Below are 15,111 nucleotides of genomic sequence, written 5' to 3'. Positions count from 1 at the left end.
ACTTGCTCTACGAGGCCCTGTCCACACCCTCTATCTTGCTGACACGCTTCTTATTAATCTTCCATGAGTTACTTTGAATATTTTGTAAAGAGTCTAAATGGGAATTTACATATTTTAGAAAAACAACAACAAATTATCTGTTTGTTGTTCTTAATGTTCTTGTACCCATTAAGTACTTAATGTTCTTAGTAGAAGCAAGGCAGGGAAAAAATTTCCAATTTTATATTAAAATCACCCTTTTCTGAAAATGACTCATCTGAAAAGAATAACACATAGGGAATTTCTAAATATAAGAAAAGTTAGTACTTCCAACATTCACTGTAAGATAGTGGGCCAACCTTGCATGAGAAAAGTATCTTGGGGGAGGGTCGGCTCTTTATTCTGGTTTAGTTTGCAATATACAAATAGATGTCAAGGGGCACCAGCCGGTTAGCCTGTGACCTAACACCATCCCCTATTGCTGAAATCCTTCAAGGGCTGGATATTAGTCAGAAGCCAGAGTTATGTCCAGTTCACTAACAATTCCTTTTTTTGTTGTTGATTCCATAAGATCTCTCTCATCCCAGCAATAAAAATAAAACAGAATTAAGTTTTCTGTAAAAATAAAGACTGAATGGGGCTAAATTGATAACCTGATTGAGTAATTCTCTTATGTTACTGGAAAAATTGGGAATAAATATCTCAACTATCTAAGTAGTTGAAACATTCTTTAAATGGTATTAGAATTATTTAAAGAAATTTAATATAATTGGGAAAAATTAGAAAATACGCCAGAATCACAAAAGACTTTGTCACAGAGTCTTTATGCTCAAAAGAATAATGTATCTTGGGTACAAAATAACTTGAAATTCGTTTTAGTTCGCAGCAGATGTTCATGATGCTCTGTTAACACTCAGTTTTTCAGAAAGAAGATAAAACATCTATGATGGTACCATGTCCTGGCCTACCAGAACTCCATGGACTTAAATAAATGAACTTTATACTTTTTATGACTCTGCAAGCAGGGTGTCTTAAAATTTGTTTTGCCTCTCCTTCTTTTTGGAGGCTATAAACAGCTACAGTGCTAGAATATTGTGTGTGTGATTTTCCTTTTAAACAATATCTATATTCCTACCTCCATTGATGCTTTTCTTTTTTGGTTGCCCAAATCATCAGTCAAGGGCTCAAGGCTGGTGAACTTGAAGCTCATAATTCCTAAGTTAATTTTCATTGTTCCTATAATATCTGTAAGATGAGTGAAAATAGGCATTTGACACCTTAAGGCATATGTATGTTAAGTTTTGGGCTACAATTTCTTTTAATATATTGACAGTATGGTAGTAAATGAAAAAGTAAAATATATCGATCTTAAATGCTCTTCTAAAGATAATAACCTATAAATTATCTTTAATTAAGTACCCAAAGAATCTCTATAAATCAGCTAGAAAAAAAACAGACTGCTACTTTTATGGCCAATATATTGGAAACTACATTGGCAATACTTTGAATTGTGTTTCCTCTTTAGAGTTGGCCAAAATTTATTATGAATTATCTTGCTAAATGGAAAGAAAAAGTTCAATACACAGTTGGAAATTTCAGTCTTTTACAAAAGTCAACTTAAGTATACAAGTCTGGGTTACCTTGGCAAGCAACAGCAGTAATGTTCAAACGCCACGTCTCCGGGCTTTATGAGGTTTTGGCTCTCTAGAATCAAGTTGGTCATTTTCAACATTATTACACTATGACTAGTTAATAAGCCTGATAAAAATTACAACTTGCCACTTTTGAAAAGGAGAGGACATTTATAATACAGATATACAATGCACTAAAAATCCAAGGGCTTGAAATTTCATGCATCATGTGCCTACAAACAAGAAACTAAATGTTAGTCTAGTTCAAGTAATCTAAATGTATAAAGAAGAAATAATCTATGAAACAATGCTAACCAACATCCCTGCTAAAAAGTAAATCATCACAAAACATAAGCAATTTCCTCCCTACATTATGAAGTATCAAAAACCATAGGTAAAAATGTAGTGTTTCTCCAATCAATTGAAAACAATATATACCAGGTAAAAGGCTAGTCAAGTCTAGAAGAGAAATAACACAAAAATGAGCCAGTTATATTTTAGGTACAAGTGACAAATATATTTCTTTTTATTGTTATTAAAGTTTTCTCCAATGTACTTCAGTAACTGAGGCATTTTATTTTATTCCACTGTTGCTCATGGTTTGAGCCCTACACACTCCCTTCCCTTTCACCTCAAAGGGAACTCCTTTGTATGTAGCCACACACTCATCATTAGTGTAAAGATCAGGCTGGATCTGCTCCCAAATCTTCTTCTTAGGATTCAGCTCCTTGTCAGGCTCTCCTGTTGGGGAAAAAAAAATTAACATCACTAACATATCAAATAAATTGTCCATAGAGATTTCTAGTGGATTGTCTTGGCAGCACTTTCTGGTCTTTAGACCTGATCAGAATTTTAACATTTACTTTATTTTTATGATGCCAGCAGTTCATATTCTTGATTAGTAAAATAAAATAAAATATCTTGTCATTTCCTTCCAAATGTTAAAGACAATATTTTTTACTCTTATAATAAATATTTTTGCAGGTAATATAATGCACCGAATTTATTCCCCAAATTATTGAAACAAAAATATAAGATACTCATTTTATCACTATATATAAAGAAAAATTGGGAAGAGATGAGAGCATAATTTGATGTGTTATATTTTTACACATGGCAGAAGCAGTTTACTATATGTTTCAGCATACAAAACAAATGACTAGATTGCTGCTATAGCGCTTAAAGATTTCTTATTAACACTGGAGAATGGCTTAAAAGGTGGGATTATCTAGCTAAATATGATAACTACTCTGGGTATTATCTGCTGCTCATTCCATTTGGTGAGACTGAAAGAGACAGAAAGGGGTGGTAAGGAGACAAGGTGCATTTTCTAAGCACCAGGAATATTTGTTGTTGCACACAATTCACACAATAACACTGACTCTAATCTTAAACATACAGACGTGGGGGCTCAGAGAGGATAAGTTGCTCAAAGTCACACAATCACAATCAACCAGTGGGGCCAGGAGCTGACACCAAAGCCCACGTCCTGCTAGCGGAGCACCCTGCCTCCTGATAAACTAGGCTTCAGAAGAGAAACAAATGACATTCCTACATGTGGACAATACGCCACCCCCTCTCTTTATAGTAACACACTATAAAGTTTACAATCAATAAAAGACAAACACGTTGTAGCATGTATTTGGTCTATGCTTAAAGACCACCAACATACCAAGCAATCCCTCTAGTTAATGAATGATAAGGAAGTAGAGAGTAAAGTTTAATATAACACCATTTCAGTAGCCGGGGATGTTCAATAACATTGGGGATGAAGAATTAGTTCAAGAAACAATGAAGAAAAGTAATGTATCTCTTAAATGTTAGCTTCAAATGGATTTTCTTGGAGGTGATAAAAAGCATATTACTAAAGTATAATTCAATAATGACAGAAATAGAACTTTCTAGATTTTTTTAAAGTGACTCCCAAGTTGAAATCTCTTAGAATTACTTCAAAAAGAATGTTTCAAACATTACTAGAACTAATTATAGTCTATATTCTGGTTACATCTTACTATCTAAACTGGTGTTTATTCTCCACCTATACATATACAGGAATAACAAAACTGAGTAAACTGGTTGGCCATGGTGGTTTTGTTCTTTATTAGCTCTTCAGAAACTGCCATGAAACTGGTAAGAACATACAAAACTGTCCTCTGATATGCAGGTTTTCAGAGATGACAGAATAGTTAACTGAATCATGTATCTACAGTCAAAGAACATGCAATGAAACTAAAACACTAACTAGTGTAAAAGATGAGAATTTTTCTTACTTCTTTAAGTGCATTTGGTTGGACAACAGAGAAACTAATTAACAAACAGAATAGGAAAAAACCCACCAATATACAAAGTATCTACAAGATTCCATTCCTGAGTCTAAGAGCATAATTCTACTTTGCTTGTACCCAGATCACCTGGGGAAATGGGCATTCCAGATTCTGAAAAGCTGGAGTCAAAGATACTGTTTAGGGTGGCCTGAGTACTAAATCTGAATCCCCGCCTCCAAAAAAAAAGATACTGCCAAACTGATAATGAATTAATCCAAGAAGCAGAGCGTCCCAGATCCATGTAAAAGCTTCTCATCAAGAGCACGGATCGTGTGGGTAAATTCTTGCTGAATGCAGACATAAGCCCCAAGTACAAAAACCTGTGGTGCAGCCCAAAGTTGAGCTTCTCACATCTAGGCAGATACTGACATGAACAGACAGTAATATTCATAATGATACATAACACACAGTGCCTACCTACTACATGCCTGTCCCTGCACTAAGCGATTTACATACATTTACTCATTTAATCCTCTCAGAACACGATATAAACACTATTAACTACTGTCATTTTACAGATGAGGATATTGAGGCACAAAAGTTACTTAAAATACCAGGCAGGCAGCAAAGTGTTTCAAAGGTTAAGCCTGACAAAAACCACATGAAGTAGATACCACTAGAAACCCCTTCCTAGACATGAAAAAGCTGAGGCTCAGAAAGGTTCCCATGTCACCTAGCACTTGTGGAGCCAAAATCTGAAAGTTTTCAAGTTTTTACATAAGACTGTAATAATTTTCAAGGGACAAAGATCTGAATTAAAAATAAACTAGAAACTAGTAAGAGGAACCTCCAAAGCTTGACTGTTGCTTTTAACACACCAGCCTCAACACCTGAACCCTCTGATTGCAGGTGCAAGATTTCAACAGGTCAATAAAGGAAACAAGGATTCAGACAACTAAAGTTTTGAGATTATAATTAAAACCTGTCAGATTATGATCAGTGAATATAAACCAGAGTCGAAAAGTCTTGGATAGAGTGTTAACCTTCTCACTTACTCAAAACGTTTCTCAACAACATACTACTTGGTAGGGTACAGAGCTAGTCTGAAACCAAAGCTTAACATTACCTCCCATGAAAAACATACCTATTATTTCAAATAATTTTTTTTTTAATGAACTATATTTTCCAGAGAAGTTTTTCATCATTCCTGGGTGTTTTATCCTTCTTCTAAATCTTACTTTCCTAATTTTCTTTTCTTTTTTTGGCATGGCTATTCAAAGAAGGTAAATGATGATATTAATAAAAGTTCTCCAAGTTAAAACCGTAGAGCCTCCGATAATGCTAAACACATGCCAATAATGACTATTTGGAAATGGTCACACATATCGTAAGAGAACTAATCATTCAGAGATTATTTTAGGCCATCTCATTCTAAACGAAACACACAAGGGACAGGAACTAGTCAGAGAGGAGTTTGTACGGATTTAAAAACTGTGACCACTTCCTCAGCATTTAAAACCTACAAAAAGTAATAAATACAAACTCCAGAGTTCCAGGCATTCACAAGTCTGGAATAAGAACCAGAAATTTCATTTTCATTAGGCCCTTCTTTCGCAAAGAATGCTCACCAATCATTAGCTTCTCTTTGGTATCTGCCATGGCCACAAAAAGCCTAGCACTAACTTAATTATTTTACGTTTGATTAACTGAGTTTTTGAACTATAAAAATTATAACCATCACCAGATTTGTGGTACAAAAACATAACTTTGTAAACAGAGTCAATTAATTTTACAAAGCTAATCAATACAGAAAAGTGGTTTGGTGGTTTGATAGGAATGATCTCGGCAATAATGAAGGCAGATACTCAAGTCTATTCTCCAAATCCTGTTTTGGTTTTTTTTTTTTAAACATGTTTTACTAGTACATTCCTTTCTATTTATTCATTAGCCAATTTATTGAGCTCCTACTCTATGCCAGGCATTTTTCTAGATGCTAGAAATACAGCAGAGAATAACAACAACAACAAATCTTGATTTCACGATGCTTACATTTCTGTGTGGGCAGACAATAAATAATGTACAGTATATTAGATGATGATAAGTGTTTTGGAGAAAAATGAAACAAAGAAGATGACATCTGAAAGATTCAAATAGGATGAGAGACTAAGCCATGTAGCTATGGGGAAAGAGCCAGCGGCCCGACTGGAGTGATGAAGGAAGTGCTGGAGTACATGAGATAAGGGGGGCCACTGTGAGGACCTGGGTTTATATGCTGGGTCAGATGGAAGGATCTGAACAGTTTTGAGCAGAGGAGTAATATAATCTGACCTACATCACTCTGTCTGCTATAACGGAAAACAGAAGAAAGGCAAAAGCAGAAGATCAGTCAGCAGGTTTTGCAATCATCAAGGTAAGAGATTTGGCACTAGGATCAAAGTGGTGGTGGTGGTGATGATGATGAGAATGATTCTAGAAATGTTCAGAAGGTCCAGCCAGTAGGATTTTCTGAAGGAGGAGAAGTGTGAGAACATAAAAAGCAGTTGGGGAATGGAGTTCTTGTCAGGTGAGACAGGAAATACAATGGAAAAGGGAATTCTAGGCAGATTGGGTATGTATTCTGCCTTGGGACATGGTAGTGAAGAAGTCTAGTAGGCAGTAGAATAAGTGACTGGATATAATAGCCAAGTGAATGAACATGGAAAGAAAAAGAGAAGAAGTCAGACTAAGGTCTGGGACACTCCGATGTTAAGAGATCAGGGAGGTGAGGAAGAATTAGCAAAGGAAATGAGAAGGGCAGCCAGTGAAGCAGGAGGAAAACCAAGAGAGGGTGGTGCCAGACGCCAAAGTAATTAAGAAAAGGACTGAGAACTAGCCTGCCTCTTTAGCTACAGAGAGTAATTGGTGATCTTGACCAGAGCAGTTCTGGTGGAATAGTGGAGAGAAACCTGATGGAAACAGGTTTTAAAGAGAATTAAATATAGACAAGTTTTTGGTTTTGTTTTTAAAGAATAAATGGGTCGAAAAGTTAAACACTCTTGCATACCATATACGCTTTGTGATTAACCGTTAACTTAAATTTATTAATAAGACTCAGTATCAATAGAAATAAGAATGATCTTGGAAGTTAAAAGTCTGAATGCAAATTCTCATTTATTATTGGACCAAAAACAGAACATTCTCAAAGAACGGCTGTCACCGCCTTTGTCTCCTAGCTGTAATATTATTTCCAAGTTATTTTTGCTTGGTGCTTTAGGGATCAGTTTACCATATTTAAATACTAAAATTTATAGCTTCACAAATTAAGATTTAAGAAATACTGGGTGGGGAGAGTTTTTAGCCGTTGATAAAAATATTATCCGGCATCTTCTAAACTCTATGGAATTCTTTGGTTTTGTAGTTGGAGAAAATAGTTGTTAAGTGTAAAAGCCTTTTCAAGGCCAAACAGCAATTCAAAGGTTTGAGCCTCAATGGCAATTTCTATACACATTTAACATATACAGCATGAAATGTAAATCTCTAGACACTGAGCACATCAAGTGAACATCAAAATGTACCAGCAGACACCTTAATATTTAAAATGTAAAACAGATGCTGAAAAATAAAGCACTGATAAATCATGGCTCTCTCTGGAAAAAGAAAAAAACAGGAAGACTAATGGTCTGTTGCGTAGTAGTAACTGTTATTTCCTCTCAGATTTATTGCTACAGAAGCAGTAACTGACGTGGAAGCATAAGTAAGATGAGTATTCACAGACCTCATGTCCCCAAATCGATGAATTATCCAACGCTGTTCGGCTGGGTGAAGCCCATTATAAGGGATAAGAGAATAAGTCAAGCAACCTCACGGGCCATTGGACAGCTGGGCTTTCCCTTCTCTCACTTTCAAACATATTCTGTACCTTCTCCATATATCTATATCCATGTGCTAAGGCACAAGGGGAAACTATGAATTTGGAAGAAATATCAGACTTGGAACAACATAAACACAGACACACAAATAGCCAAACTGAGAGATTCAAGAATATAGTAAAGGCAAGAAATCCATACTGGGCTATTAGCGTCTCTAATGCTAAGTCACTGAGCGACTAAAGAAAAACTTTCTTTCCATTTACTCAATAGTAACATCCAGATAATAACAACTGATTCAAGTGCTGAAATATTTACCTGTTCTATGAGGCAAGGGAATGAGAGCTGTTATAGAAATAAAAGAACTACCGGCTTCATTAATGAAATAGTTCATATTAATTCACAGCAAGCAACAATCAACTAACAAAAATGTGACAGTATTAGAGATTCAGGCACATCTGTTGTTTGATCCTTCTACTAACTCTATATAGCATTAAGCAAGTAACTAAGGTTTGTGGAGCCTCAGTTTCCAAATTTGTAAAATAGTGGGTTAAAGAAGATGATTTCTTCAGTTCTAAACATGTAACTCTACCATTTATATCAAAAAATAAAACAAAAAAAAATGTACTAAATCTTAAGTATTTAAATAAAAACGAAGGCAAATGTTAATCTTGAAAAAAATCCAACATTTATTTGTTGTTTTATCAATGCATGCAAAGAAAAAATTTACTTTTTTTGTCTTTCTATTCCAATTTAGTGAATGAGACTTCTAAAGTGAATTTCAGGTTTGTCAGGCATACACATGATGGCTCAATCCAAAGTGTGAGGTTCGGGAAGTGTTTTGATATTGTGGTAGGAGAGGTGATCATATGCTCCTAAAACCTAAAACCATCACGTTGCTTTGAGAAATGATTCAGACTGGGGTTTTCCCAAAACCTAATGTACCAAAAAAGGTTCTTATAGCACAGTCTATTATGGTTTCCAGTCTACCAAGATTCAAGACACATACATGCATTCAAAGTCATGGATACTTGTAAAACAATCCCTGTGTTTTTTAGATTAGTCTACTTTTGATTAGGAGGGGGAGCTGAGTTTCAAGAAAATTAACCCAAGCTTTCACCCATATTTCCTTTCTTATTCCAATGTTAAAAATTCTTCACATTCTAATATTTCATCAAACACAGTTAACAAAGGATTAAAAATAAAGGCCTAAATAATCACATCTGCCTTACTATTCCATTAAAACTCTATTTCTACAAATATGTCTCCAAATCAATTCTAACTTTTAAATCTAATTCTACTTGTTACCCTAATTTATTTCTGCTTTTCCCATTACTCTAGTCAAATGAACAACCTTTAAGTAAATGCAGCCTTTTACTTTATTTTTTTTTGGTGAGGAAGATTGGCCCTGAGCTAACGCCTGTGCCAATCTTCCTCTATTTTGTATGTGGGATGCCACCACAGCATGGCTTGACAAGGGGGATCTGAACCCATGAACCCCAAGGCACCAAAGCGGAGCACACGAACCTAACCACAATACCACCAGGCTGGCCCTGCGGCCTTTTAATTTCTAACTGTTTTTCCTCTTATGAAGTCCTCCCTCTTTTGTGAAAGAAATACTTATTCTACATCTGCCAAGCATCCTCTCTCTTCTGCTTCAAAGACCTATTTGAAGAAACTTTCTCATGCTTTATGAAGCTTCATCTGTCTCAGGAGCATTTTAGTGGAGAAAACAAGCAATATGAAATGAAACTTCCTTTTAGATTATTAAAATAAGTATGAGTTCTGATTTAGAGATTTTCTCTATATCCTAAAGTCAAATAAAAGCATATGCAAGTATATTACTAGATGGACTATGAGAATTATACATTTCCCCCTCATGTCTGAACTTTTCATCTCTTCGTCTTTCGGTGTTCCATCTGAGATAATCTACAGCCTAAATGATTTTGCAGCACATTAATTTGTTCTCTATGCATATCGCACTCTTTTGCTATGTAGGTGTTATTATTAGTATTTTACCTAGGGCGAAACCTCTCTGGTGTTTTATGTGATTTGTGCATTCTCGGGGAGGGGGATGGTTAGATGGTTGTGCTTCATGTGCCATCTTCAGCCAAGCTCACTAAACTCAATAATAACAATCTCTATAATAATGGTCATTTAGGGGCCGGCCCCGTGGCATAGCAGTTAAGTGTGCACGCTCCATCACTGGCGGCCAGGGTTCGGATCCCGTGCGCGCACCTACGCACCGCTTGTTGGGCCATGCTGTGGCGGCGTCCCACGTAAAGTGGAGGAGGATGGGCACGGATGTTGGCCCAGGGCCAATCTTCCTTAGGGAAAAGAGGAGGATTGGCACGGATGTTACCTCAGGGCTGATCTGCCTCACACACACAAAAAAAATAATAATGGTCATTTAATGTAAAGCCTTGTGAGTCATACATAGGATTGATTTTAAACTTAAACATTATAAGTATTGCTTTGAGAACAATGATTCCCAAACTATTTTAAATAATGACTGAAAAATACTTACCAGGGTAAGCATCAAAAGTAACTCTGTCTCCAGGAACAGACCCACTAGGAGGTGCCAAGATTTCAACTTTCTCTGGTGAACTAGCACACATCACCATCGCTTGAGACAGGACTCCCCTCATCCTTGCAGGTTTCAGGTTACAAAGTAAAATCACCATCCGATTTTGCATCTGTGTGCAACATAAACTGGTGATTAAAGATGTACAGAGATGTAGAATAATCATACTTAGAGTACATTAAAGTACATTAGCTAAGTATCAAATGTTTTATTTCTGTAGATATATCTTTGTCTTTGTGTGTCCAAAATCTTTTATTGTTGTTATGAAGCCTGATATAAACATGAAAAAAAAATTCTACAAACAATGCACTATAGTTGAAAAAGCAGAGGCAAAGCTTTCAGAACTTAAATATTTATTAAATGAATAAATAAACAAACAAGTGAAATGGATTTGGTTTTGAATTTCAGTTGCATGTACCAGCAATGAGATTGTATGAAGTTGATCTCCATTTCCTCACAAAATGAAGGAAATGATATGGAACTTAAATAGTTGTCACAAGGATTATATCATAATGCATATGCAAAGCACTTAGCTTAGCATTAGCACTAAAATAAATGCACATTTTGTTCCCTAACACATTTGGTCATTTCCAATACTATGCAAGATTCATTTCCTAATTTGAAAAATACTGATCATTTAACAGTTCAAGTATTATGCACACTGTGATTAACATTTAGGGATATTTCTTTTTTTTTTTTTTAGAATGAGCCTCTTTTTTTTTTTTTTCCCCCTTTTTCTCCCCAAAGCCCCAGTAGATAGTTGTATGTCACAGTTGCACATCCTTCTAGTTGCTCTATGTGGGACGCCGCCTCAGCATGCCCCAACAAGTGGTGCATGGGTGCGTGCCCGGGATCTGAACCTGGGCCACCGGTAGTGGAGCGCGTGCACTTAACTGCTACGCCATGGGGCCGGCCCTACGGCTATTTCTACAATTTGTGATAGAAGTGAACAGAAATTTCTTTAACTTTCAAAAGTTGAAGTGTCTTTTAATTTTTTCCCCAACTAGCAAAAATAAGGAACACAGTTGTTTAAATTCTTTCAACAGGTTTAAAATAAAATAGCATACAAGAGGTTTATCACTGCAGGGGGGAAGAAAAGACATATTCTAGATAAAAGATGGTTTTATAAATAAATGTTATATGCAAATTTATCCCCAAATTCTATGATTAAAAAAAAAATGGGTATAAGATTCGAATTCAAAAGGTCCCCTTTTTGGAAGTCTTCATGAATAAGACTCTTCTTCAAACAAATAACTTGAAGATGCCACATATATGAGAACTTAAAAAAAGTTATAGCAAATACGTGTAAGAAAACAACAGGGTTAGCTAGATGCAATGCTTTACGGATCAGATGATAGCTGTGGACCTTTGCCTTAGAAAAACACACAAATCTACAAAATTTAGTATGCAATTTTTTGGGCTAAGTGCCTCTGCCTCAAAGAATGCTTCCCAGTACTGCCTGGATGGGTTAAATACAGATGTGTATATAAATAGCTTTGTTTATGGCTGTGAATGACAGCTTTTGGAAGGGAAGAAATAGTCTGCAGCTTATGAGAACAAAAAAGATGAAGCTCCAGTGAAGAGGAGTTTTTCCAATTTAAGCCAGCTCAAGATCAGTTGGTTCTTTTCTCCAGGGCTCCTTATGAACCTAACTTAAGTAGTTTGAAGGAGTTGGTCCTGTACGAGATGAATGCTAAAAAGAAAAAAAGCAGACATATGTGCCAAGTCTATCTTTTTTGCATAGATAAGAGAAACTTCACTAATGTCCTTTTCCATCTTTCTCCCCTCGACAGAGCAGCCAGATGATCCTATTAATATGTGAGGCAGACCATGTTACTCCTGAGCTCAAAAATCCTCCAATGGCTTTCATCTCACTCAGAATAAAAGCCCAAGTCTTTATAATGATTTATAAGACCCTATGGCATCTGCCACCCTTATCTCTGATTTCATCTTGCATGACATTCACCCTTATTACTCTGCTGTAGTGACAATCCTTCCTGCTGTTGTTTGAACATCCCAGGCATACATCTGACTCAGGGCTGCCTGAAATGCTCCTCTACCAGAGACACTTGTTTTCTTCATTTTCTTAGACCTTTATTTAAATGTCACTTTCTTTATGAGCCTGCCCTTGGCACTTTATATAAAATGACATCATCATCCTAGACTCAATACTTCCTGGATTCTTTCCCTACTTGATTTTTCTCTTGATATTTATCATTATTTAACATACTATATACTAAGATTTTCTGACTCCCCCATAGGAATGTGAACTTAACAAAGGCAGAAAAAGAATTGTTTTTTAAACAATTCTTTCTTGCTTTCTACCTATCTATCTATCTATCTATCTTAATTCAATGCTGTATCCCTTGCCTAGAATAGTTCCTGGTACACTGTAGGTGCTGAATAAATACTCGCATCTAGAAATATGAATGAATGTAGAAATCTGTCCAAGTTCACAAAGCCAATAAGCAATAGAGTTGGCAATAAACAGAGAGGCAGAACTATCTTAATACTGAAGTCTCTGGTCTTTGCAATATTCTGAAGCACCATGGGGCAGAGGAAATAGGTAGTTGATCCAATTTACTATTGAACATGTCTTGAAAGAGCAAATTAAAAATTATTAGTATCTTTGATTCTTTCCACTGTCACTGAAAATATACATATATATTTTTAAATACCTAAGTGACAACAAAATACAATTTTTAACAAATAAAAGAATACCATTAAAAATTGCAAATTCAATCTCCATGATGCCTTCTCTTTTTTCTTTAAGTATGAAAATATTTCTTGAGTTTAAAGAAATAAAACTTGTTCTCTTACTTTTAGATTTGTGCTTTCTGTATATAACAGTGATTTAAAAAAATCAAGGAATAATAAAATTCCACGATGGAACAATGATGATAAAAATATATATGTTGTACTTCATACAAAATACTAAACTAAAAACATTTTTTAAAATCGAGAAAAAATAATACATCTTTTCTTCTTTCTATTGTCGCAAACTCGATTCTAACTTACAGCTCTTTTGCAAGGTTTTGGTAGTTTTATGCACATTTTTTGAGGAAATTCATCCATTCAAACTAATCGACTGAACTAAGCAATACTGACTCATGTTATATGGTCATCTGCTACAAAATTATATGGAAAAACGTCAATAAAGAGGGAATAAAAGTGACGGATATGTAGAAGTCATTTCAGTTGTACAGGCTACCTGTTCAAGAGGAACGTGATTCACCAGGCCACTGACAACTGTTCTTGGGGCTATTTCTCCAACATCTACTTCTTCTACATACAAAGAATCTGCATCAGGGTGTTTTTTGGCAGTGATGATACAACCAATTCGAAGATCCAGACGGGAAACATCTACTGGCTTAGAATCAGCACTTCCTGCTATTGATTGTTGTTTTTTCTCCTTTTTCTCTCCTAAAAAATATTTATGAATGGGTAAACATCAGAAGAAAAACAAAAACACACTAAGAAAAACTCCATAGCACCGATACTGATGAGCTTAAAAGAGAAAAAGAGTGCTTATCTCCTACCTTCACTTAAATAACAACAAAGAATTATTCAAGTCCTAAAATCTTGAACTCTATTTTAGCTATTTCTCTGTTGAATAACTGCATCTCTCTCTAGTTAAAGACACAGAGTAGAGTTGGTAAACTATGGCTCATGGGCCAAATTCAGCCCGCTGCATGTTTCTGTCAAAGTTTCATTAGAACACAACCATGTCCATTCATTTACATACTGTCTCTGGGTGCTTCTGCACTACGGCAGAGTTGAGTACTTGTGACAGAGACTGTATGGCCTGCAAAGCCTAAACATATTTACTAAATGGTTCTTTATAGAGAAAGTTTGCCTTCCCCTGAAACAGAGCTGTAGAAAATTGTTTAAAATTCTAACTGTGACTCTTTAGAGAATGAAAAATCTTTTATTGAGAAAGAACACCACAATCAGTAGCCAACTGACAGAATGAACTACAACCAAATATAATTTCACTGATAAAATGTTTCTCTCATCAATTAAACACACTAATAAGTATACAATGAATTTCTCTATTTCTTATATTTCCATGAAGACTTATTAGGGCTTTAGGTTTATCCACAGCAACTATTTGAGTGGAAGAGAACATTTTATTACGATTATGTTTTAAAAGTTCTACTTTTATTTATGTTATAACTCTTATTAGCTTACGATTACCTTAGCCATTAAGTCAAAATGCAACCTGTAAAGAGTTCATATTACTTAAGTTTACATTTAGCTTCTTGGGCAGAAAAAAATGTAAAACAAAATAAAAACTTATCTGCTGAACTGCAAGGTACTGAAAAGCTATTGAGGATTGGAAGCACTCCTTCTCAACTATACCTTTGTTTAATCTTTGAACAAATATTTCCTGAGCTCTAAGGCACTGGAAACAGTAAGAAGAATGGCCCCTGTTATCAAGGCACTGAAATCTCTTTTAAGGAAGACAGATGTATATAATGATTATGTGATAAACATTACATACAAAAAGAAATATAGAAGCACAGAGAAGAATAATTCTGCCTGGAGTGGGAAAGGATGATTTCTGTGTAAAGGACATTCACAATTTATACAAAGATAGTTTACAAAAGAGAAGGTAGAGGTAGTTCAAAATAATGGACAATTTTTAATCTCATTAGCAAATTTTTAAAAATACTACTTTCTATGTAACATATTAGCAAAGATTCTCTTAATGGTAAAAACCCAAACGATATAGAAATATATATACAAAATTACTAGAAGACAATACACCAAAAATCTAATAGTAGTTATCTTTGAGAGATAAACTA

The 15,111-nt window shown here is 35.3% G+C and overlaps 1 protein-coding gene across 1 annotated transcript in view; it reads right to left on the bottom strand.

Annotated features, from left to right (window-relative positions):
- Positions 1-784: 784 nt before the first annotated feature.
- AIMP1 (aminoacyl tRNA synthetase complex interacting multifunctional protein 1) overlaps positions 785-15,111 on the bottom strand; it is a 30,943-nt gene continuing 16,616 nt past the window's right edge. The window contains exons 5-7 of the mRNA XM_058549869.1: positions 13,515-13,726; positions 10,247-10,415; positions 785-2,351 (exon numbers count right to left, since the gene is read on the bottom strand). Of these exons, the coding sequence (XP_058405852.1) occupies positions 2,185-2,351; positions 10,247-10,415; positions 13,515-13,726 (548 nt within the window). The 3' untranslated portion in view covers positions 785-2,184. The remainder of the gene's footprint in view (positions 2,352-10,246; positions 10,416-13,514; positions 13,727-15,111) is intronic.

Source organism: Diceros bicornis, chromosome 11 (assembly GCF_020826845.1).
Source record: "Diceros bicornis minor isolate mBicDic1 chromosome 11, mDicBic1.mat.cur, whole genome shotgun sequence".
NCBI lineage: Eukaryota > Metazoa > Chordata > Mammalia > Perissodactyla > Rhinocerotidae > Diceros > Diceros bicornis.
Note: the sequence above shows the minus strand (reverse complement) of the source record. Positions and strands in the feature narration are given on the sequence as shown.